Below are 25283 nucleotides of genomic sequence, written 5' to 3' on the forward strand. Positions count from 1 at the left end.
TCATAAAATACAATAACATATGGGTTAATGGCGCATATTATGGCCACATATAGGGTGTTAGTGCATTAGCACCATAAATGCAGAATGTAAACATGACTAATTTCACATTACTGCATATTTTTACATTAAATCATTATCTAGTGGTTAAAACCGCTTCTTTTACTGATCCCGTGTGAAGACATTGAAAACACATTTTAATCTCACATTAGTTATGGCTTTACAAGCAGTCTTGTGCATCCTTATATTAAAATGTTCCTCTAAATGCCACCATGATCATTGTCTGAATGTTCATAAACAGTATACCATTGATCATCTGTTTCAAACTTCTTTTTGAATCTGAGCAAATATCGAAGAAGAGCTTCACTGTGGGTATTCCACTGTTGTTTCCTCTTGTGTTCTGTTGAGATTTTTCTCATTAATACAGTGCTGTCCCAGCAGCCCCTGTTATAGTGTTAAGTGTCTTTAACATAAATGCGTCCTGGCACTGGCAGTGACGGATCAATGCACCCCCGCACCTGTCATGCCCAGTGGGCACAAGCCAGCCTGTCCACTGATGGCTTTCACTATATGCCTATAATTGAAGCCATCTGAATTGTCATGGAGACCGGTATGGATGGATCACTACTGTCAATTTTGATTAGGAGCAGAGCCTTCCACCATGCACACAATCTGCCTTCAGGACATAGAGGGCATATCAGCCAGTCTCTTTCTCTCCCACACATATTCTCTGTTTCTCCTCTTTTAAGACCCTGTAGCTTCATGCACTCTTCTCCCTCAAACCCTAATTTTCTCCACTTTGAAGCTCCTTGTCCATCCCTCTCTACCCCAAGGCCTATTCCTCACTAAACCAGACTAATGTACTTCACCTGACCAGATGTGAATAGTAGGTGTCTCATATTTCTCATAAACCTTTCTGCTCTGAACTGAGAACTCTCCAAAATCCAGCATATAATCACATTAACCCTGTTGACAGTTTATGTGTCAGTCGCATGACAACACTTTCTGTGGATGAACAATCAAATACTTGAGTATCCGGAAGTTATAGTAATGACTGATCAGGAAAACACAACTTTTCAACAATTATGTCAACCTCAAAGCATTTCAATTTGAGTTTTTCAGTTGGTTGTGGTGGCATATTGGGCAGCAACCTATGTTGTGGTCCAACTGGTAAGAGTAAGGACAGCAAATATACAAAGACACAGTGACTTTTAGTCTGGGGCAGTAGCAGCACTCAACACTGTTTAGAGGGGATTAGAGTGTGTACACAAAAGATGTGTTCTTGCATTCAAATATATCTGCATAGATGAAGAGACTTAATGAAATGTAATGAAACGGAACACAGAAACACATTTTTAAAAGCTGAACTATTAATTTGACACTGCATCTAAAAATGTGGCGCTCGTGCCACGAGAAGCTGAAAAAACAGCTAGACATAACACCGCGGCATCAGACATCATTCTAACGCATGTGTTTTTAAAATAAAATGGCACAATGTAATTGGACCATCACCCCCTCATCCAGTCTGATCTCATAACATTTCGTAACACTGGCAATTTGTTAGCAAAATATCACTTGGTTACATGTATCACAGCTGTTCCTAGGTGAAATTAGTGTTTGTAAAACAGTGTTAAAAATTTTTTCCCCAAAACAGATTATAATTTTAAGGTAAATGCTGCATTGAGTTTTAAATCAACAAAACCTTTCTAACCTAAACTTCATACCTTTACTTTATAACTGATAGTGTCATAAAAAGCAAATGTGAGATGAAAATGCAATTGCTAAAGCAACCATGTTTTGTGGTGCTACTATGTCACTTTCAGCTCACATGCTCTCCAGGACTCGTACCCCAGCCCTTTGCATCGTATGTGTTACACTATATCAGATGAGCTACGCTGCAATTTGATTGTGCTCGAACAAAGCTTGTAAATGTATTTGGTTATGTAATGCAAACATTAAAATATATCTCCTTCCAAGTCATGCACTATAGTGAAAGTGTTCAGCTGTCATAAGATAGCATTATGTAAGAAACATGGTGAAAAATAAGTAAACTGATATTGATATATGAACTGATAATCTTCTGTTTTATATAGGATTTGTGTTGAATGAAAAAATAAGTCATAGTTGTTGTTGCTCCTCTAGTGTTCATTTCACCAGGAAACTGCCGTGATGCATTCAACGAGCCACGTTAAAATAATTTTTCAAAAATGCAGGTTTAGTAACTGTGATTCTTTGAATCCAGGTTGCCTTTATCTCACCCCAAGTACTCGAGTACTTGGCCTATTTACCTTTCGAGTACTCAAGCAGTCAAAATGACCATAATGCGCATCCATCTAAACATGTATGGTAGTAACCTACAATATTCTCCAGGTCATATCCCAGGAGTCTTTATGGAGAGCACTTTATCTTTCTCCCTGAGCCCCATGCTCTGAGCTCCTAATTCAATCACTAGAGCTTTCTCTGCTGCCTTATTTTCCATCCCAGTGCCCAGGAAATAGACCTTGGTCTTTGACATTCACAGACACAATGGAAGATTGATGAACCGAGTTTGTTTCTGAAGCATTCGTATCCAAAATCATTTCACAAGGATTTGGTAATTAATTAGCACTGAAGTGATACTCAAGGTCAGTAGTCTTCTACAAGATTCACACAGAGCCCCTTCAGTATACACACACACACACACACACACACACACAAACTTTGGCACTGTGCCAAAATCTAGTGAGCTGCCTATGTAGTCAGAGTTTTAAGGCATCATAGGCTCATCCATACTAGAATCGTGTTTTTTTCCACTGAAAACAGAGACTTTTGAAAATACCATAACTGCATACTTTGGAAAATGACAATGTTAGGAAAGTGAAAATTTAGTTTTCAAACGAAAATGGATTAGTGTGGACACAGCCTGTATGTTTGCTGTCTATGTAGCATTCCAAATTGGTAATTTATAAGGTTTTATTTAATTTAGGATTCTGCCTTAGAAGGCAGTTTCCTGTATAGGCAGTAGACAGCAAAGCAGTGACATGGTTTTGGAAAGAGCTTTTTTTTTTTTTTTTGGAAATCTAAACTGATTGCCCTCCAAATGTCATTTAGCATATTTTGAAAAATTAGCACTTGTACTTCTTTTTCAGACCACTTATAAACACACTTTCAAACCTCGGATATATGTCCTTATTCATCACCAGCACTTCTTAAAGTTGTCTAAAATGTTTAACTTTTCTTAAATAACTCCCCCATGCCCATATTCAGCAGCATCTGGAATGATCCATAAACACACTCTGTAACATTTTGATCAGGGTCTCAGAGGATGTCACAAATCAAAAAAAGTTTTCATGAGTAAATCCTCACACCATTCATTTGCATTTCACTCTGTAAATCAAGAGATCTTAAGTGAACTGACTTATAGCTAATGTCACTCGTCTTTTTTAACCTACTGTGTTGAATTTTTATCTCTCCATACCTTTTTTTACTCTTTGTACTAGTTGTTTTTACTGATTACCATGCAGTGTATGAATAATACAGTTACTTTTAGATGGTAATTCAATTTCTATAGGACATCTTTAATATGTTGAGATTCAGGGGGGCCTGGGTAGCTCAGTGGTACAAGACGCTGGCTACCACCCCTGGAGTTTGCTAGTTCGAATCCCAGGGCGGGCTGAGTGACACCAGCCAGGTCTCCTAAGCAACCAAATTGGCCCAGTTGCTAGGGAGGGTAGATTCACATGGGGTAACCTCCTCATGGTCACTATAATGTGGTTTGTTCGCAGTGGGGCATGTGGGGAGTTGAACGTGGATGGCGTGAAGCCTCCACACGCACTGTGTCTCCGTGGTAACGCGCTCAACAAGCCACGTGATAAGATGCGTGGGTTGATGCTCTCAGACGCAGAGGCAGCTGGGTTTCGTCCTCTGCCACCTGGATTGAGGCAAATCACTACGCGACCACGAGGACTTAAAAAGCACATTGGGAATTGGGCATTCCAAATTGGGAGAAAAAAAATGTGCAACCCAAATTATATTTTCAAGCCAAGCATCGTCTTTCTAAAATCTTAGATTTCTGTCCAATAACGATCCTTAAGAACACTGCTCGAGCAGAATACTTCCTCTGGCAAACCATTTATGTGTACTAAAACATTTGAAAACACTGTTGACAATTATATATATTTGTATGTGAAAATATACATTTATGTACATTTTAAGGTCAGATACCGTGCCAAACCCCCTGGTAGCTCTCACTGTGTTATCATGCAAATGAGGCTCATACTGTAAAGTGGTCAAGAGGTCTTTTGGGTAAAATAAAAAGAACATTAAACAGAGGCTGTTCAACATTGCCAGACACAGTCTGTGCCACACTTTCACGCATCTAGTGACTCCATGGTCGAGTTAATGGAGGGAGGACTTGTGTCAGTGGAAGGTAAAGTATTAAAGGAGGGAGGAGGCCTAGGACACATCAAGGGCCCATCTGTGGACTCCCTGCCTGTGCACAGATCCTCATAATTATCATAGCTCTAATTGTACTGTAGACGATGGCTGGAAATCTGCTGCAACACAAAAGAGTGTGAGATGTATCAGCCTCATTAGCATAGAAATTAGGCTCCCATTATGTCTGTGTAGTATACAAAGAGCAGCAGTAATAAAGCTCCATTCTTTACTGTGCAGGGAGATCTGCTTAAACTGCTCCCCTTAAACACAACCTCCCACCATGCCAAAAAAATAAATAAAAAAACAATCTCTTTTTACTAGGATTAAACTAATTTCAGAACCTTAATTTAACATATTGTAGGCTCTGCTGCTTGGATTAACAGTTAGAGAAAGCTAATGGAAGAGCAGTCAGGTTTGGAGTCAGGTTTGGAGCCCCCCCCCCAAATTTGAATTGCCTCTTCTTGGTATGTTGTGTTTTTATTCCTGCTAACTGTTACAGTCCTCTTTTCTCCTCTTCCTCTCAGGCATTCTGTCTGCTCTTTCCATCTATGATGATTATCCTCCCCCACCTGTCACTGCTCCACTTAAAGCCACTTTACACCTGCAAGCCAGCAAATGAACCTCCTCTGTCTAGTTTTAAAAAAGTGAGCACACCAAAAAGACTTATGTTTACAGGTACATCTCAACCGTTTCTCAGCCTCCGCTTCAGCTAATAGATGTTCTTCTGGAATTCATAAATATGCATGAACTGAGATATGATTATGTTGTGGTAGATTGACAGTCGGAAGGACTCTTCATCTGTCACTGTGGGGTTGAAATTAGTAGCTACCGATTAACTGTACGTGCCTAATGACTGCTCACGATTTTATCATCAATAGAACTCTTGAAAGATCACCATTTTAATAATGGAATAGAAAACACTTTGTAGATTGGATCGGAGTGCTCAATGATTTCCATACTCTGTAAGGAGAGACTCATGGCATTTCACTCTAAAATTTGAATTTTACTCCACTGATGGTTAGGTTTAAGGTTGGGGTTTGGGTTAGGAATTAGGGTTAATAAAATATGCATTCCTTTTGACTATTATATATTTTACAACAAAAAATACAACTCACTTTTGGTGCCACCCTGTGGACATTTCACCAGGAAGGTCCTTTGAAAGGTCAGACAGGTGCTACTCATCTGTGGTAGAAAGGGTACTGTTTTTTTTTTGTAAAAGCACTGCTACTGAAGAAATAATTCACTTGAGTACAAGTAGAAGTACTGAGAAATTGTATGACTCAAGTAAGAGTAAAGTATTTTGCCGAAAACAATTCAAGTAATTACGTTACAAGTTATTTTATGAAAATTATATTATATATAATATATACTCTTCCATTTTTAGAAATCAAAGACATTTTTGTTCTTGAAAGAAATTGATGCTTCCTTTCACCAAGGATGCATAAAATTGCTTAAAAATACTGCCAAAATCATTAATTGCAAATTATTATGGTTTGAAATAATTGTTTTAAGTGGTATTTATAAAAAAAAATTATTTACCCGTGATGTCACCTATTCCTTAAAATAATCCTAAAATAAACATTGTTTAGTGAGAGATATGATTATCTCACACTAAAAGTGGTTGTTCTGTATATATATTATTGTATTACAGTTGTAATAATAAAGTCTTAATTAACATATTGATATATTGTTATTAAGTAAATTGTAGCATTTGGTTAAAATATGTGTTGTGATTTCTCATACATTCTTTATATAACATCCTAGGGAGTGAGGCTTTTCATACAGATAAACAGCAGCACAGGGCAGGAAAGTACATTACAGCACCGTGAGCGAGAGTGCTACCCACTAGGACAGTTTATTTTGAATGAGGGGTGAAAAGTTATGGAATTTATCGCAGGAGTACAATACTGATGCAGATTAATGGAAGGGTCTGTGTGTGCGATGGTGCGAGTAACCGGTCTGCGAGAACAAAAAATGTTCAGTGAAAAGTCAAAAGAAGGTTGCAACGTGTGTAATTGTAACTATATCAGATATTATTATTACACAGGATTACATTATTACATTATTAACACAGGAACTCGTTGTGTGTGAATTTCTGGGATATTTTTGTTAATTTCGGTGCCATTTTTGCCCGGAGTCCCCGTTAATTTGCGACACTATTGGCATTGTATAATTCGAAGGCATTTAAAAGTTTGTTTTAGACATATAGTAGCAAGTAAACAAGATATCCCCACATATACTGTATGTCAAAATACGTTGTGTTAATGTTTGACACAGTTAAAACATTGCCAACCTTAAAAACAAGTGAAGTTTGATCAGTGGTTAAACGTGTTCAGACGGTTCCTTCGCACCTGAATGAACGGCTCCTTTCCAGAATAAAATGAAATATGTAGAAAATCACAGTATTACAGTTCTTGTATAGTGACAGTGCAGAAAGTCTTAAAGAAGCTAAATAAGAGAGGACACCGGCATCAGTTTATGCAAGCTGCTGTGCTCATGATGCTGTGCCCTGCAGGCTTCCGTCATGCCGCGCACAGCGCGTTTTAGTTTAGAAACGGATTTAGCGCTTATAACTTCCCAAAAATTCAGAAATATTGTGTATTTTTAATACTTTGTGGTGAAAAATAACTGTAGCGAAGTTGAATACTTCTTCATTTTTAATCAACTCAAGTAAAAGTATTATTATTTATTTATACTTAAAGTAGAAATGTGTGAAAACTTTACTCAAGTACTGTAACGAGAGTAGTTGTAATTCATTACTTTCCAACTCTGCTACTTATAGCCAGCTCATGGTTTGGAGAATTTTCTGCAGTTTTTACTCCTGTTCTTAAATTGTTTATTTTATTAGCATAAATCCTCCTTGCTTCTTATTACCGCACTTTAACTGGGCGGGCCAAGCTTCTGATCACCATAACCAGTATGCATCGTTAAAATGTATATGTGGCCAGTCTAAATGTTTCAGGTTTTTTTTAAGTCAGAAAATGATTTCAAAAGAATTGTAGAACTTGGTTTCAATAAATTGATTTTTTTGGACTGGGGAAAATTTTCAGTTTTGAGTTCTGAAAATTACAGTATGTTTTTATAGTACAGTGATCTCTTATCTAAAAAACAATCATGAAAAATGTTATTCCTAATTATATTATCCCTTAAAATTCTTTCTATACAAAAGCAGAATTCACTTTAAATAAACGTATTGTTATTGTTCTTGATGAGAAGGCTGCATTATCTTGAAATGTATGGGTCTTGTGTCATCAATAAATAAGCTAAATAAAAAGCATCTTAATCTCGGCAACGCAGTGTGTTGGCAATTAACTGGGGCTAACAAATTGGACACACACAGGAGGAGGGAATGCCGCATACTGTCTTATAGAGCCTCTTAGAAAATCATAAATGCACTTATTTTCTGTTTGCTTTTTCCGCTGCCAACCTCCCCCTCTGACTGAGAGTTGTCACAAACAGACTCTAATCTAGCACTGAGCTTTTTAAAATGTGCTGCTTGATTTGCTTCATCTTTTGCGATCACATTCTCTGTCTTTCTCTCTCTTTCTCCATTGCTTTTCATACATTTATTGATTTTCCTAATTTGATTTACAATAGAAAACAAATGGTTTGTAGTTTTGCCATGATCAAATACCTTGTTTAATTAGGTTGTTTAATCGTGCACACTAGAGTCAGAGATGATTCTGTTGAAATTAATAATTAATTGGGTGCTTTCCTTCACTACGGCCACAAACACTGCAACTAAATACGAATATTACTCCTCTTCTGGCCTTCTATTTGCACTTAATCCATGTCCACACTAATACGTTTTCAGTTGAAAACTCATTGATTTTGCTACGTTTAAGCCACTCAGCCACACTGGAATGCCGTTAAGTTCCACAGAAAATTGAGACTCTCCATAACCACATACTTTCGAAAATGATGCAGTTAGGAAATCATTTTTAATTTATTTCTGTAAGAAGTTTTTAAACGAAAATGTATGGAGGTGTGAATGTGGCCCTAAGGCGTCACATCATGTGTCTCGATCATTTGTACTGATATCCAATGCACGTTCCATGTACACTTGGCCACATAAATGTATCTCCTCAAAATGAATATAAATACTACTTTTCCCATGCTATTTGCAAATATAATAGACTTTAGTTCTGTGATGATTCTGAAATCAGGCAACAGAAAAAGTAAATTTTGTTTCTGTTGAATGCTTTCTTTGCTCCACACTCCCTATACACATACTGTATTGCCATATAAACATTTGGCTTCCAAACTTCCATATACTGAGTTAGCTCCATTTGGGAGGAGTAAAGTTTATGTACAGTATGTGGTCTGAACATGCATTTACGGTTGGCCAAGTCATGTCTTCTATGAGTCTCAATCCATCTACTGAGGTTTAAGTGATCAAATCATATCTTGAAATCATGCTGTAGGGCATTTACACTTGGTCTTTTCATTAATATAGTAGCTATCTAATCAGTAAAAATGCATGAAGAGACTAATGCCTCCTACACACTACACGACTTTCAAAGACGTCGGATTGTGGTATCGTTCATATTACACAACTGTCTGTCTTGTCATGGAAGTTGTAGGGTTTTCAAATTACACGAGGAATCGGCGACAGGGGTGAACACGTTACAAAGCATTTCACTATTGACGAATCCCCGACGACACTGCCTGGACTCCAAATTACGTTTCACAACAGAGTACACGTGAGAAGTGATACAAGATACGTAAACAAATGCATGATCATATGTTATGCATTTTAGAATATGATGTGTATGTTTTTAATCGCCTTTACATAATGTGTAAAGGCATTATATATTTTATTGGTTACAATAATAAAAAGTACATCCTTCTGAGAAATCTACCTATTTGCTTACCTGACTGTCCAAGAAAATTGGCAGTTTATCTCCAACTCTTTCTTCAACCGGTTGTGGTACAGTTCAGAGGAAACATCAAATAGACACTGGTGCTCCTGCCAATGTTCCACAAATTATTCCTCCATTTCTTCAGTCCAGTGAGACTTTCTTTACACCGCAGCCATGTTCCGTTGCAGGTACATCAGGACTCCTCCCACTGAAACTTCCCGTGCCCCGTTTCTTGCTCTCTCATTGGCTGTAGGTCAATGCTGCAGTTGTATTCAGTCAAAACACATTTCACATTGCGCGATTTGGAATCGCAGACAAGTCCAGATATTTAACATGCTAGATATCTCGCTGACATCTGCGACGCGTCGGCACTTCTCTCAGATCGCATCTTTGATAATTCATACATTGCGTTCGTAGCTCACGGGAGCGAGCTCTGATTTGCCTATGATTTTGGGCTTTTGTCGGCGATCTCCACAAAACTGTCGGAGAATGAAAATTGGGCCTAAAATCATGTAGTGTAAACTCGGCATAAGTGTTTTTTTGTTGCCCAGGAGACTAAACAAAGTCTCAGCTCTGAGCTGTCGTGCATAACTTGCCTTCGATTTCAAAGCCTGAATAAACAACCTTTTGTAAATCTGCGCAATAATGTATGATTGTATTTAATTGTGCCCCAGTGCTGGAGTCAAACAACAGTATTGGGTTCTTCGAAAATGCCAGTGTGTTTGTAAATACGCTTTTCTAAATACCCACGTAACGCTGAATCCACCTGTGATCAGTGACTGTGAACAGTCACAACAATTTCATGGGTTAAAGACCCTTTAAAATTGCTCGACAAGCGCAGTTTTCTCCCTTTGTCAATGTATTTCACATTGAAACAGCAGGTTTGGGCAGGACATACAGTATAAAAGGGCTTGTCCCTCTTCTTTTTTAATTATCTAGTAGCCATTAGTTTACATCACAGCCAAGAACCATGATTTGCTACTTGCTAGTTATTACACGGTTCTCTGGAATACTCTATTCTGATTGGTCAATGGCACCATCTAGTGGCCTGATATTTCTTAGTAACAACCGCACATCCATGTATCAGACCGCTTATCCGGGTATTGCGAGTCATCTTTCCTGTTTCTCGGATCACTGTGCAATCACTACAAGTAAGCTAATAAAATAATTTCAACTCATATCAATGTTTCGTGTCCATTGATTTATTTATTTGGCAAGTCTGTCTTGTAATAAGATGCATAATGAGCAGTCAGACATTCATTACTAACAAAGTAAACACCAACAGGACTCAGACGCTAACCGGAGGTGCAAATCAGCTTTTCAGTGATTTATTTTTTCTCACATAATTACATAATTTCAATGCAAATCAATGTTTCATATCCATTTATTTGGCATATAGTCTTGTAATAGGCTGGATAATGAGGAGTGAGATGGTCATTTTCATAGAATAAACACCAACAGAACTCTGGTGCAAACCGGAGGTGGAATTCAGTTGTTCAGCAGTTTCTTTCTTCTCACATAATTACCTAATTTCTACGCAAATAAATATTTTATGTCCATGTATTTATTTATTTGGTTAGTAGCCGTGTAATAAGCAGGATAATGTACAGTCAGTTGGCTGACTGTACATTATCCTTTACTTAGCTGCAGGTGTTATAGGGGGAGGGACATTCACATTGTAAAGAGCATTTGATTGAACAAAATTCTGTGTAGTGCAAGATGTTTGGTCCGTCTTCCTGGAAGAGAAAGACTATATTTTAAATATGTATATCTGCTTAAAGTATGTATTGTTAACTTTTAGGCTTCAAATCTAATGGACATGGACTCAAATTCACAAATCTCAACAAAAAAAAAAATTACTTCTTCCAGAAGTCCTACAGAAGATGTATCTTGCAAAGCCTGTGCAAAACAACAAGCTTTAATCCCTGACATCTCTTTTTCAGTCTCTGTTTTCTGTCGAGACCCGATAAATTCAAATGAGAAAAAATGTGGTGTGGCAATGTTATCCGTTGGTGGTTCTATTTAAGTGGATGGTAGAGTCAATTTCCTGCAATTGGCTGCTAACATTCTGGAGTTTTCTGTAGAGATTCCCATAGGAATGTCTGCCAGAGGATTGAGAGAGTCTTCAACGTGCACCTAACATATGACGCTTTATTTTTGAGAGATCACAAGATGCCATTTTGCATTTACAGAGAAATACCTGCTAGCTGTGACAATTTGCCTAAAAGCTCAAATAGTACAGAGCCGTTGAAATTTAGAATTTATGCCATATAAATTGTACATACACATCACATTGTAATTATTCATTTGTATATTTGAATAAAACTTTTTTGTTCCGGTTAAATACATTTTCATGTTTTGGTCAGACCTGTTTGTGTAGCATCTACATAAACATTTAAGTTTGACTGCTAGCTGTTTTAATGATGGCTCTCTCTCTCTCCACTAATTATACAGGAAGATGTTATTATAAGCCAGAGAGAAAGCAGTGAATTACTGTAAACTGACTATCATACTGACTCTGTGGTGGCCAATTCATGTGTGAAAATGATTCCTCGTGCTCCCTGAACCACTCTGTCACAATTTGAGCCTGATGAATCTTGGCACTGTCGTCCTGGAATATGCCCATGCCATCAGGGAAGAAAAAAATCCATTGATGGGATAACCTGGTTATTCAGTACATTCAAGTAGTCAGCTGACTTCATTTTATTGCCGCATAACATTGCTGAGCCTAGACCTGACCAATTGAAGCAACCCCGGATCATAACACTTCCTCCAGAGGCTTGTACAGTGGGCACTATGCATGGCGGGTGCATCGCTTCATGTGCTTCCCTTCTTACCCTGACCCACCCATCGCTTTGGAATAGGGTAAATCTGAACTCATCAGACCACATGACCTTATAAACCTCACTGTTGTCATTTAGTCGGGGTAATGACTATTTCATTCTTGTCAGTGTTTTTGGAGTCTTCTGTTTTGAAGCTGAACTGTGGAGAGATATTAACTATGACATCTCTGAACACAACTAATTTCTATGCATGACATTTTAATTTAAGCTCTTGGTTGATAGCACATACAGTCAGGGTTGGGAGGGTTACTTTTGAAATGTATTCCACTACAGATTACAGAATACATGCTGTAAAATGTAATTTGTAATGTATTCCGTTAGATTACTCAAGGTCAGTAACGTATTCTAAATACTTTGGATTACTTCTTCAGCACTGGTAGATTTTTTCACTTGTTTTGACTATAAAAACTCTGCCAGTACAGTAAGACAAAATACACATGTTAAAAATACATTCTCTGAAAAACCTAAATATCTTATGCAGTGTTGTTTCTAAAACAAGATAAATCAAATTGATCTTGTTTTAAGGATTTTTAGATATTTTTACAGGAAAATAATACAAAACTTATTATCAAGAATATGATTTTTGCCCTAATATCAAAGGTCATACTAGGAAAAAAAGAAATTATGATCCAACGTGAATTTTCTTGATAAAAAATTATGATCGTGCCTGGTAACATGTGCATGTAAAATGGCTAGAAACAGCATTTTAGCTTAGCGTAAAGCTGACAATTTACACAAGGTTTATTTCTATTTCTTCTTCTCCAAATTTCTCTGTCTGCTTGTATGAATGTAACACAGCATAAGAAAGTGTTTCACCGCTGTTCAAATGCACTTTGGATCGTATCATTTATATATATAAATGTTTTCCATCTGAAAGGACTAAATATTAAATGAAACAAATGACAATAAAATGCAAAGTAATCTCTTCAGTAATCAAAATACTTTTTGAATGTAACTGTATTCTAAATACCAATGATTTAAATTGTAACTAGTGGAATACAGTTACTTATATTTTGTATTTTAAATACATAATCCTGTTAAATGTGTTTCTTTACTCCCCAACCCTGCATACAGTGACTACAGTGTGTCCGTGGGCGGTTGTAATATACTGCAAACTTCTTACAGCTATCACATCAAATACAATCGTTATCATGAAATACTTCTTATAGGCATATTTTTGAAGTATATTTATGTTTGGCTTGTAATATATATGGAACAAAGCCCATTCCGTATCAGTTTAACTAATGCTTGGTTGAGGAATAATTACCTATTAATGGAAAAGCAACCCTGTTCTTAGTTCAGTTTTTTTTATTTTTTTTTTTACTTTTACAGTTTTTGCAAAGATTAAAAGGGGAAAATAAAGTGTTAATGGTAAAGTGTCATTTCTGCTCCATTTGCAGCACCAAACTGAATTGCAAAAGTAATGACTAGTTTTCAAACAGGTTTCCCAAACACTCACCCGGTGTGCCATTTGTTTGGCAAACAGGTAGTCCTCCCATAAACCCACACTGTTGGTTGAGTCAATTTTGCTATGTTGTGTCAATTATGCAAAAAAATAAAAAAGAATTATACTTTTTTGTTATCAACCTACAAATGGCTCATTTATAGTTGTTTCTGCTTACAGCTGGGATTGGAGAAAGTATTTTAACATTGCAAAAATTGCATCACCTTTACATCGGTGAGATTTTACATTGTACAGTTGAAGAGCTTTTGTTTGGTTTCAAGGCCTACTGGTTAGAAGTGTGAGGCCATTCATGCAACTGTTATTCTGGAGAAAGTCCAGGCTTAGAGACAAATCAAGGGACTTTGCTGGAAGTGCTGAAATGTGTGATGGGGATTACAGGAGCCAAAGTGTCAGTGGAAAATTGGATATTTAGGAAAGAGCCATTAAAGCAGAAGAAAATTAAATGTGAAGTTTCAAAGATGCTCATTATTTTTAGGTATTAAAATATGCTGAAACAAGCATTTAATTGAAGTCCCACCAAATTTGTTTTCTTGTTAAAAGGCGGGTGTTTGTGTGTGTTTAGGGATAAGGGGAGGAGTGATGCAGTAGCATATGTTTAATGTGTTTGAAAGTGTGCCGGGAACATGTTGCATGTTCCCATGCCAAATAGCAAGGATGCACATGTAGGACATCTGCTCTCTTCACTTTTAAGTGCCTATGTGCATCTGTTTCTATGCACATATAATATCTACATTTGTAAGTGCGTGAGTCCAAGTATTTGCAGGCGTGAAAGTGTTTGCCTTGTCTCCATTCTTCTCACTGTCTTCCTGAGTTTCTTCTGGTACTCATAAATCCACTCATGGTGTGAAATAGCAGGCATTACCCATGGCAGTCACACCTGATGCACCTGTAGGATATCCAATATGAATGCAACAGGTCCCAGTAGCCCTGCTTTTTCAAAAGCTTTTCTGACATCTTATTTATGTCTCTATCTAGCACAAGCCATACCAGTGACAACATGTACCCATTCACCAGAAGAGTTGTGCACATGCCCCTTCAGATTTTTGAGACAAGCCGATTTTGAATACAACTATTTATATATTTGATTAAGTTGCACGATTATTGTAAAGGAAAAAATATTTCTGAAAAAGGCTGAAACACTGAAATTATGCATTCTCCGCAGATTTGCTTAAAACTGAAAATTCTGTCATCTACCATTATCTCATGTCACTCGAAACTTTTTTCCCCTGAAGCACAACGTAAACTATCAAAAAAGCTGCTCTCTTCAACACAGCGAAAATGCATGGTGATCTGTCAAGTTCAGTTGCAATTTTGCATGGTTTATTAAAAAATTTGTTTTGGATTTGAACCCTGGTCCACTTCACGTTAAATAAAAATATTGCCACTCAACTAAGGAGCTGTTCATGTGTTCTTGTGCTAAAAAAGCTAGACGCAGTGCCATAAAAAAAGAGCAGAATGCAGGTGTCCCGCAACCCGTTTTTAACAGTTGAAGTTCTTTGTAACTTGAAACTTGACACGTCTTAAAGGCAGAGGCTATTTGCACTCTGTGTAAATAGCGATAGATGATGGTATTTATATACAGTATAGTGTCAGATGCTATTTACACCCCTAATTAAAAACTAACATACTGTATAAGGGCATCACAGCAGCGTGTTTATTGTGTTTATTTGGAGTCCCACAGACACCCTACACCAATCCCCACTCTTAAACCTAACCCTAACATTTCCTTACAAAAATTAACCATGGTTTTACTACACTAACCATAGTATCACCATGGTATTTTGTGGTAAAATCATAGTAACAACAAAAGTTAATGTGGTTACTATTTTAACACCATGTTACTGTAGTAATGCCATGGTTAATTGCATTAAAACTATGGCTTCCACAAAAAAACATGGTTACTACAATATTACTATAGTAATATATTACTCCCTGAACTTAACTGTGACCAAATCACTGCAAGGAAATCAACTTTTATATTCATTTAATTTGTTGTTATAAGTAGTATTAAAGAAAATATTAAGAGAAACAGGATGAGAAAAGTAGGACAAAAGGCTAATGATGCCCCATTTATAATCCCTCAGCATTAATTGTTCTAACTATCCCCTCTTGCTTTCTCCTCCTTTTAGCGAGTAAACTGCGAGTGCACAAGTCCAACCAGAGTCTGCAGTTTCTGGAAGACAGCCGGGTGCGTGTCAACTGCTCCATCACCTCTCAAACCAGCCCTGAGTCTCAGCATGCCGTTCGATGGTATGCCCGGAAGGCCGAACCAGGAGAGCCTGACGAGCTGCTGTTAAAGATTGAACATTCCGGGGCATTTGAGTACGGAGCATATGCAGAGGAAGAACGTCTGCGCAGCCGTGTGCAGTCAGAGAGGCTCTCTCCACGGTTATATGGTCTTACCCTGCACCGTGCTGAGACTAGCGATTCTGGAACCTACTACTGCCTTGTGGAGGAGTGGCTCATGGACCCTGATGGAGCCTGGTACCGTCTGGCACAAGACTCCTCCGGCTTTACACATGTAGTGGTGAGACAGCCAGGTAAGAAAACATATGCCTAAGAAACGGGCTATATTTACTAGAGATAGACTGATTATTAGTTTGGCAAATTTTTTGGAAGTGATATTCACACTTTTCAACCAGGTTATCAGTTCTTTAATATCAGGTTTATGATAAATTCAGTACCCTAAATGACATAGTAACATATTGTTTGCATAAATAACTTCACATTACAGCTATTCATTCTTAAGCAAGCCCAAAACAAAGACGAAAATCTATTTAGATCGCAAAAAACTTTGCATAAATATTATTGCAAAATAAATTTATTATTATTATTATTATTATATTGTTATTATTTAATTAATCATATATACTGTAAATTATAAATCATAGATAATATTTTTATTAAAATATTCATCATGAATGTTATGTTTTTATTGTTGTAGACTAAGCATTATTTAATTATTATTGTGACAAAAAGCAGAAATAAAATTATTATTAAAAATCAATACTCTAATCTGTATCAGACACTGAAAAATAAAAATAATTGGTATTGGTCGTTAAAAAAAAACAATATTGTTTAATCTCTTATATTTACAGTGGCACCCAACTAACAGAGTTGGAATTTATTCTCATAGCAGACTCTGCAGCCATTGAGATTCAGTTGGTTCAGTAGGTGTACACTGCAGTCCCATGGGTTTTTCAGGCCATATGGCACAGGGAGGATTGGAAAGAGCAGCATGAAAACATTCTCCCCTAGAGACCGCCATGGAGCTCAGCCATCCTGGGCTCATGCCTGCCTGATCTGAATCATTCATCAGCATGAGTGTGTTTACAAGAGAAAGAGATGAAGAAAGATACAGTCTTTGTACGCATGACTCCTCAAAAGCAAGCATACAGGGTACACACAATCACACTTTGCCCACACTGCAGGCGAAGGAGAGCCAGAGCATAGTAACAGACACAATGAGGACTGTTAGCAGCCAGAGCCCAGGGGTCTTACTCATGAGCCCATCTGAGTACCACAAAACTGCTATTTCAGTATTCACCAAACGCAGCCGCCCGTGAAGACCCCTGCTGCAAACTGCCTAATTAATCTGTTCTCCTCCCCCTTGCCACACCCATAGGCGCTAATGTCGGTCTTTCAACAATGACATAATGACCTTGCTGCTTCTATCCAGTACTAGCATGGTTCAGGTGGCTTATACAAAGAAGGTTTGCACTACTCTGGTCCTGTCCTAAATGGTGCACTTGATTTGTTTTTGTGGTCTTGCATTGACTGTCACTTGTGTTTTTTTGTTAAGTCCACGAGACTGTGGGGTGTCCCAGCTGTTATTTTATGATTCAGAAAGTGAGCACCTTCTTTATGGTTGCCACTGATGTGGACTCCACAGCAGACTGCTACCAGTGTTACTATTGTAAAAGGAATAGACGGTTCACCCAAAAAGTCTCATTTACTCACTCTCATGCCATCCCTGATGTATGAATTTCTTTCATCTGCAGAACACAAACAAAGATTTTTAAAAGAATATTTCAGCTCTATAGGTCCATATAATGCAAGTGAATGGTAATCAATATTTTGGAGCTCCAAAAAGCACGTAAAGGCATCATAAAAGTAATCCATCAGACTCCAGTGGCTTAATCCATGTCATCTGAAGCGATCCAATCGATTTTGAACAGACCAAAATGTAACTCCTTTTTCACTGTACATCTTGACAGCAGTCTCCTTTGTGATCATGATTTCAAACTGGATTACACATTCTATAGCACCATCTAGCACTCTGTACCTGCGTCAAGCACTAGGAAGTGTAATCGAGCTTGAAATCGTTAAAAGTGCCTAGAGACTGCAATGGCAAGATGTACAGTAAAAAAATTAATTACATTTTGGTCTGTTCTTACCCAAAACCATCTTGATCACTTCAGAAGACACGGATTAAATCGTAATTTCATTACTTCTTTAAAGGTGAAGTATGTAACTTATTGTATGTCAAAATACGTTCTGCTATCCCAGTTTTTTGTTCATTGACAACTATAATTAAGCCATTCGTGGGTTTACCACCCCCAAAAGTATAAACACTGAGCCTCCCAGTCACTATCAAAACATTGATATTTATATTTTGAGAGGCCTGCTCAGTTCCACCCATCCCTTTCTAGCTCAACCTGTAGCATGAGTTTGGGGCGTGGCTACTTGTAGTAAGTTGTTCAACTGGGGGAACATGAACATCCATGGCAGACGTGTACAGAGGAAAATAAATTTAACTTCAAATCGAACACTTGCTAAAAGACACAGATACAGATAAGGGAGTTAAACAAGAGTGAACACTGGCGACGCATTTACAAGGTGGAGGACTTTGAGGAAATATTTGGGGTTTGATGGAGACACCAAACTTGCCGAGTTACTTCACGACAGGTAAGCTACACTCAAGGTATTGCCACACAAGTTAATTCATTAATGTCGAGCTCCAGATAAATTCGTAAGATTACTAGTTACCAGAAGAACCATCCTACCTCATGCTGGATCAATCCAGCGATGTTATCGGACGACCCAATTCATCTGCCATGCTTTCTGTCCAGTGTGCATATGTTATAATGGTCTTGTTTATTACGACATAAAACGTTTATCACCTTTTATTTAGGATGACCTATTTGTTTGTAGGGAATCGGAGAGTGCGAAAGGGCGTGATGAGTCTAAGGGGGATTGGCAAATTTGTTTGAAAACAATCTTTATTTTCGTAATTCCATTTGGTGCCTTTAGGTGTGCAGAAATGACATACTTCACCTTTAAAGAGAACTGTCTTTCATGAATTCCAGTTTTTATACCTCTTGATGCCCCTCCCCCACTATATCAACTTTTAATATGTACTTGAAAATGCTAATCTTGATTCCCAGGGGATGTGAGGAATGTCACATCACCTCCCTGGTGCATGGTTGCCTGAAATAGCATCCCTGAATACATCATTACAAATGGATAGTAGATCTAATTTAGTAGTGGAAAAGTTCACCACCTCCTAATCTGTCATCTTCATATCAAATTGCACTGCTTTTACATAAGCAGAAGATGAGAGGAGCCCCTTAAACTCTGCCTGAAAAATACTGTCGTATTTTTAGCTGGATCTTGAGTGCTGAATGATCTTGCGACGTCTCACGAAAAATTTGATGATCTAGATGAGCTAGTTCCACAACGTTAGATGTGTGATGCCCAGCAGAAATTGGCTAAAGATTGGAGTTAGTTTTAGCTTGTGTTAGAATATGTAAATCAGTTTTGTACCTGTATGAACTTTTAATTAACCCAGAATATAAAGGAATATGAATTCATCCAAAACTGGAAAATTCTCTCATTATTTTCTCACCCTCAAGTCATTTTAAATCTATTTGCTGGTATTTCTTTCTGCGGAACATGCAAAAAACAATTTTTAAACAATCTTCACATACATTTTTCTAAAAAAGAAATAAAACCCCACTATAACAGTACCAAAAAAGTAAACAAAACCACTTCTCCACTGTATTACAAGTCTAATGAAATCATACAATAGCTTTGTGTGATAAACATATTGAAATTACGTTATTATTCACGTTTAGACTACTTTTCTGTATGAAAGTCCTTTTTTTGGTTTACACAAACAGAATAACAACACTAAGTTTGAAACAACTCAGTGTGGTACTATAAATGATGACAGAATTTTCATGTTTGGGTGAAACTATTCCTCTTACTAAACAAATTTAACAATGTGTTTACAACAAATGCTACCCCAGTCTCTGAGAAACACCCAAAAGATTTAGTACTAAGTACCACTTTTTCAGAAATGTTGTCATGCACTAAATGGCTTTGATTTTTGGTTTTGATTGCAGTGGTGAAATTACAAGTGGAGGAGGTAGAATCCAATATCACAGTACCTGAAGATGGATCAATCCGACTGGGATGCAGCATTCTCTCCCAATCATCTAAAGACTCCCGCTTCTCTGTGTCCTGGTACGTGTACTATTTGGGTCAGCAGGAGGAGGAGGAGCAGGAGTGTGTCTTCTCCATCGGTCATGACGCAGTGTTTGGTAATGGGAACTGCAGCCCCACAGAAGAGCCTGGTCCAAACTCTCGCCTGCAGTTTGAGCGCACCACCTCTGACCTGTACAGTCTGACCATACAGAAAGCCCGGCCCAGAGATGCAGGCAGGTACTACTGCCATGTGGAGGAGTGGCTGCTGAACCCACGCAATGCCTGGTACCGCCTAGCTACCAACAACTCTGGAGTCACCATTGTTAATGTTCTGGAGCAGGGTGAGGTTTAAAACTTTATAAGCACAAACAACCTCCACACTATCTGATTAATTATATTTTCTAAGCATTGCATAGAAACACAACATACCAAGTAATTTTTCTGTCTGCAGAAGGGTTTAACGTCACAATCATTATATTTGTTAACATTAGTTAATGCATTAGGTCTAATGAACTAACAATGAACAATGATTTTAACTGCATGTGTTAATCTTGGTTAATGTTAATTTATCAAAATACTATTGTTCATTGTTTGTTCATTTTAGTTCATAATGCATCAAGTAAGCAATAATGTACAGTCAGCCAGTTGTTATCACAAAATAAACCCTGACAGGGTAAACACAAAGCAAAGGGGTTTATTTTGAAATAATGACCATTGGACTGGACTGTACATTATCACACACATTTCACAGCTATTTACTAGATAAATAAAAACATGGGCATGAAATATTGATTTGCATTGAAATTATTATGAGAGAAGAAAGAAATCGCAGGTTGATTATTTTGCATAAATGACTGCTCATTATCCCGCTTATTACAAGACTACTTGCCAAATAAATAAATAAATGGACATGAAATATTGATTTGAGTTTAAATTATTGAATTAGCTTACTTGGAGAGATCGCAGAGTTATGTGAGAAGTAGGAAAGATGACTTGCAATACTCGGATGACCAGTCTGATATCGCTTTGAATTTGTAAGTGCGTAAAGTGCATAAAAATGTAGCTTACTACTGTTTCACTTACTATTTAAAAAAATACAGTAGGTGGTATGCAGTGTATTAAGATAGTATCCCATTCTGAATTTCAGATTAACATGGATGAGAGAGAATTTATTGCTTGTCGCTTTGTGCTTGTTAAAGCAGAGGGTTTTGATGTATGGTCTCTGTTTTTTCTGATATATATTTAACTCAGATGTTGTTCAATTGTTCTGACTGCATATCTTACCCCCCCCCCCCCCGTAGACTCCACCCTACAGTCTGTGGTTTGTTCCAACGACTCGCTCTTCTACTTCGTCTTCTTCTACCCTTTCCCTATCTTCGGCATCCTCCTCATCACAGTCCTGCTGGTGCGCTACAAGAGCCGCAGCTCCAACAAGAACCAGGAGGGCAAGAACGGAGCGCCCCTCCTTTGGATCAAAGAGCCCCACCTCAGCTATTCCCCAACCTGTCTGGACCCCCCTGCTCTCAGCCTTCACCCTGGCTCTGTGGAGTAACAGTGACGAGCACATGACCCTGTCTCCCTCAGAGACTCGCTCATCTACACTATTTCTCTGACTTGCCCTCTTTTCTTCTCCTCCTCGTCCATGAGGAGGCCACCAGGAAGTATCTGGCCTTCTAACCTGGCCTGTCACTCCATCCATATAACTAACTAAATACCTTCCTCAGTTAAAGTTGCCATGACTACAGAGGCTACTGGTGGTGATGCCAAGACATTTGTCTTGCTTTCTTTTTCCTTTCTTTTTAGTTTTTTTTTAAAGTTTTTTTTTTAAAATACGATTTTTACTTCTCATTCGTACTCGTTCCTTTTAGGTGGCAGTGCCTGTGGGCCTTGATGTATTTTACCGCTTTGGCACGTGACCTTTGCCAACCTCCTTGCCCATGTTCCCTTTTCAGGATATTTTTGCTTTTTCTCTCATCTATGAAGTCTGGTGCAAACCATTGCATATTATTTGTTATTTTGTTATTATGTCAGTGCTGATTTTTGCTTTAAAAACTGTAAGGTGTTTGCTGGACCATGAAAGCTTCTAGAGACAATGGTGTATGGATGAAGAACAAAAAAAGGACAATTTAAAAAAAAAAAAAAGATATCTTGAAAAGCAGACAATGGATGTATATTCTGTGATTTTGTGTGTGCACCACAGAACTGCTCTGAGAACTGCTCTGCTTAAACGGATATTAAACAGACTATTTAGAGCCCTCATTTCCCACTGATTCCAGGATATGAATCTAACCCCAGCTCATCGTCACTGCCAAAGACCGATGAAAAATTCAAAAGTCACAAATTCAGAATTACGATTTAATGTTAAGGATTAGGCTTGAGAAGATCAAATCATTGTAGCTTGACTTTCCAAATATTCTGTAACGCAAACCATTGGATTTTACCCAGCTGGAAAACAGTGACATATTTCTTTGTCACTGGTGATCAGATGTTTCTTCATGCCCTCAACTTAGCTGACCATTCTGTTGGTCAATTTTATTTCCAGGTCCTTTCCAATGTGCAAGAAAATCCAGTTACCTTCAGAAAACCCTTCTGATACAAGTATACGAGTGTGTCTTTATGTATATGTGGCCCCACATTCAGTGTCCGATATTTCCAGAATGCAAGGCTGAATGGAGACTAAGGGAGAACTGTTGGGCATCAAGTGCTTTTCGCTACTCCTCTCATTAATTTTTTGAACTTCTTGTAAAAAATGAGAGAGAGAGAGATCTTGAGAGAACCGCTAAAGACTGCTGACTCGAGGGACATTCTGAGTGCCAAGACCTTTGTATCATTATCCGTGGCCTGCAAATAATCCAGGAGGAAAACAAAGCTCGTTGGCTTTGTGACATTCTGCATATATGAATTCTCAGCTCCTACAATACATTTGTGGGACTTGTAGGCTTATGAAGGTTCTTAATTTTGATGATTAGACATTTGTTATATCTATATACAGTAAGTCACATCAAATGTTTCTCTTCTCTTTATGGGTTTGTGTTTGAAATATGGTGCCCAACCTTTGTATTACCACTGAAACAATATTGCAAAAACATAACACGCCATTTCATAACCTGTAACATGTGGTCACCTAATAGCTGTGAGAGACAAATGTGTGATCATATCTCTAATGGGAGATTCTTAAGACTTAAGTTATTGTTTGTGTCCATGAACTCTACAAAAAGACACTGCCAACATATTCCGACATTGAAGATAACCTAACAGTACTTGATCATCACAACACATTAGCTCCATCCTGAAAACATTTGTTTGTGTGAATGTACATTATTAGTGTGAATGAATTGTATCTTTCCATTTTATTTTAAGCGCATGTCACGGACTACCAAACATAATGTGTTGAACATGCAGTCTGACACCGAAATGGACATGGCTCACTTTTATACAACATGCTAAAGAAGACCTTGTTCTTCACACTTTGACAGTGTGACACTATGTTCTCTCAGTCTCTCAGAGCCAGGGCCAGTGTCACCTTCATGTGATCTCTATGGGCAACTGATATCTGTTTGAAACATTGCAGCTTTTCTGTAAATGACATTTAGATCCAGTTAAAGCTTGTGGTTGTCTAATTTATTGAACCATAAAGTACCTAGATATGATATATGAACTTCATAACTCTGCATAGACATAATTTGGCGTAAACAGTGAACATTTAGACAACTGTAACATTTATGTAAAGTGGCTTAGAAGTTCTGAACCAGACTGATCGGAGAATCTTCATTTAGATGATAGTGATAATCTAGCTCTCTTAATCTCTACTAAATTTCGTCAAACTGTACAGTGCATGAGTAAGGGGGCATTGTAATGTCTGAATCTCTTGAGAGTTTTGTTTTGTGACATCATGTCGGATCAATGCTATGTTCTCAATCTCCTTCTTGTGGAAGGCCTTGCAGATGCAACAGACCTGTACAATTGAATTAATTTTAGTCATTTTTCTATAATAACGCTGTGATCCTGGTTCATAGTTAACACTTTTGCTAAATGTACCGTTTGAACTTCTAACAAGACGGAGTGACAAAATAGATGCTTTTAGGGATAGTTCACCCAAAAATTCTAGTTCTGTGATCATTCCTCATGTAGTTCCAAACCCATATGGTTTATTCTGTGGAACACAAAAAGTCATTATAGGCAGAATGTAAGCCTCAGTCACTATTCACTTTCATCGTATGGAGAAAAAAAAAAAAAGATGCAAAGAAAGTGAATGGTGACTGAAGCTTACGTTCTGCCTAACATTTCCTTTTCTGTTCCACAGAAGACAGAAAGTCATATAGGTTTGGAAAATGATGACAAATTTTATCTTCAATCGTAGGCCACATCCACACTAATACATTTTTGGTTGTAAACGCATTAATTTTGCTATGTTCACACCTCTGTTCCATAATGAAACGGCATTTTCCTCAACCAAAAACTGAGACTTCGAAAACGCTCCCCAGTGCTGCATACTTTAGAAAATGATGATGTTAGGATACCGAAAAATGTATGAGTATGAACTTGGCTTAAACCTACAAATTAATTCTGCCACCTTTTGAATTGTGCGTTCCACAATCAAGTTCTATGACTTGATTATATGGGCTGGCCTTCCTCAAAAAGGATATGAATACTGTGACAAGTGTAAAATTGCGGTTTTTCTGTCATTCAGTTTGTACAGAATTCTTCAGAACTCTAAATAGTGTTTTTGTATTTCAACATGCCCAGCTGAATCATAATGTTCTCACAATGTTGTAAATGCATTTTAAGGGCTGCATGTCATGACTGTGTATTGGCAGAGTAGCTGCAGAAGAAAAACAAAACAAAAGAGATAAAAAACATTGTGTTGATGTGTGTTCAGTTCAGCCAGTGCTGCTTTTTCAAGTGGTGATTTTTGTTCTTTTTTAAAATAACCAAAATAGTGCACTGAATATTTAAAAAAAAGTTGCCATCGTTGTTTAATGCTTGTGTTTGTTGTACTGTTTAATTTTTGTTGTTTCTTTTATATCTCTACATATATTTTATTGAATTGTAGCAATTGCTAATATCAAAAGGCACTTTGCTATTATCAGCTGATTGCAATAAAACATTCAGTGCACAGTGTTTTGTGTTTATATAGTGTGTCATCTCTTTATATTGCCATTTTACAAATATTAATGGGTACAGTTAAGATAAGGTTTTGAATTTGTACCATTACAACATAAAAGCCCAGCGAACTACATTATAGAGCACATTGTTTGATTGTTTGATTAA

The 25283-nt window shown here is 37.6% G+C and overlaps 1 protein-coding gene across 1 annotated transcript in view; it reads left to right on the forward strand.

Moving 5' to 3' along the window:
- Window positions 1-25144, forward strand: part of LOC127446772 (immunoglobulin superfamily member 3-like) — a 200510-nt gene extending 175366 nt beyond the window's left edge. The window contains exons 7-9 of the mRNA XM_051707964.1: window positions 15713-16123; window positions 19931-20353; window positions 21314-25144. Coding sequence (XP_051563924.1) covers window positions 15713-16123; window positions 19931-20353; window positions 21314-21564 — 1085 coding nt within the window. The 3' untranslated portion in view covers window positions 21565-25144. The remainder of the gene's footprint in view (window positions 1-15712; window positions 16124-19930; window positions 20354-21313) is intronic.
- Window positions 25145-25283: the final 139 nt, after the last annotated feature.

Source organism: Myxocyprinus asiaticus, chromosome 10, assembly GCF_019703515.2.
Source record: "Myxocyprinus asiaticus isolate MX2 ecotype Aquarium Trade chromosome 10, UBuf_Myxa_2, whole genome shotgun sequence".
NCBI lineage: Eukaryota > Metazoa > Chordata > Actinopteri > Cypriniformes > Catostomidae > Myxocyprinus > Myxocyprinus asiaticus.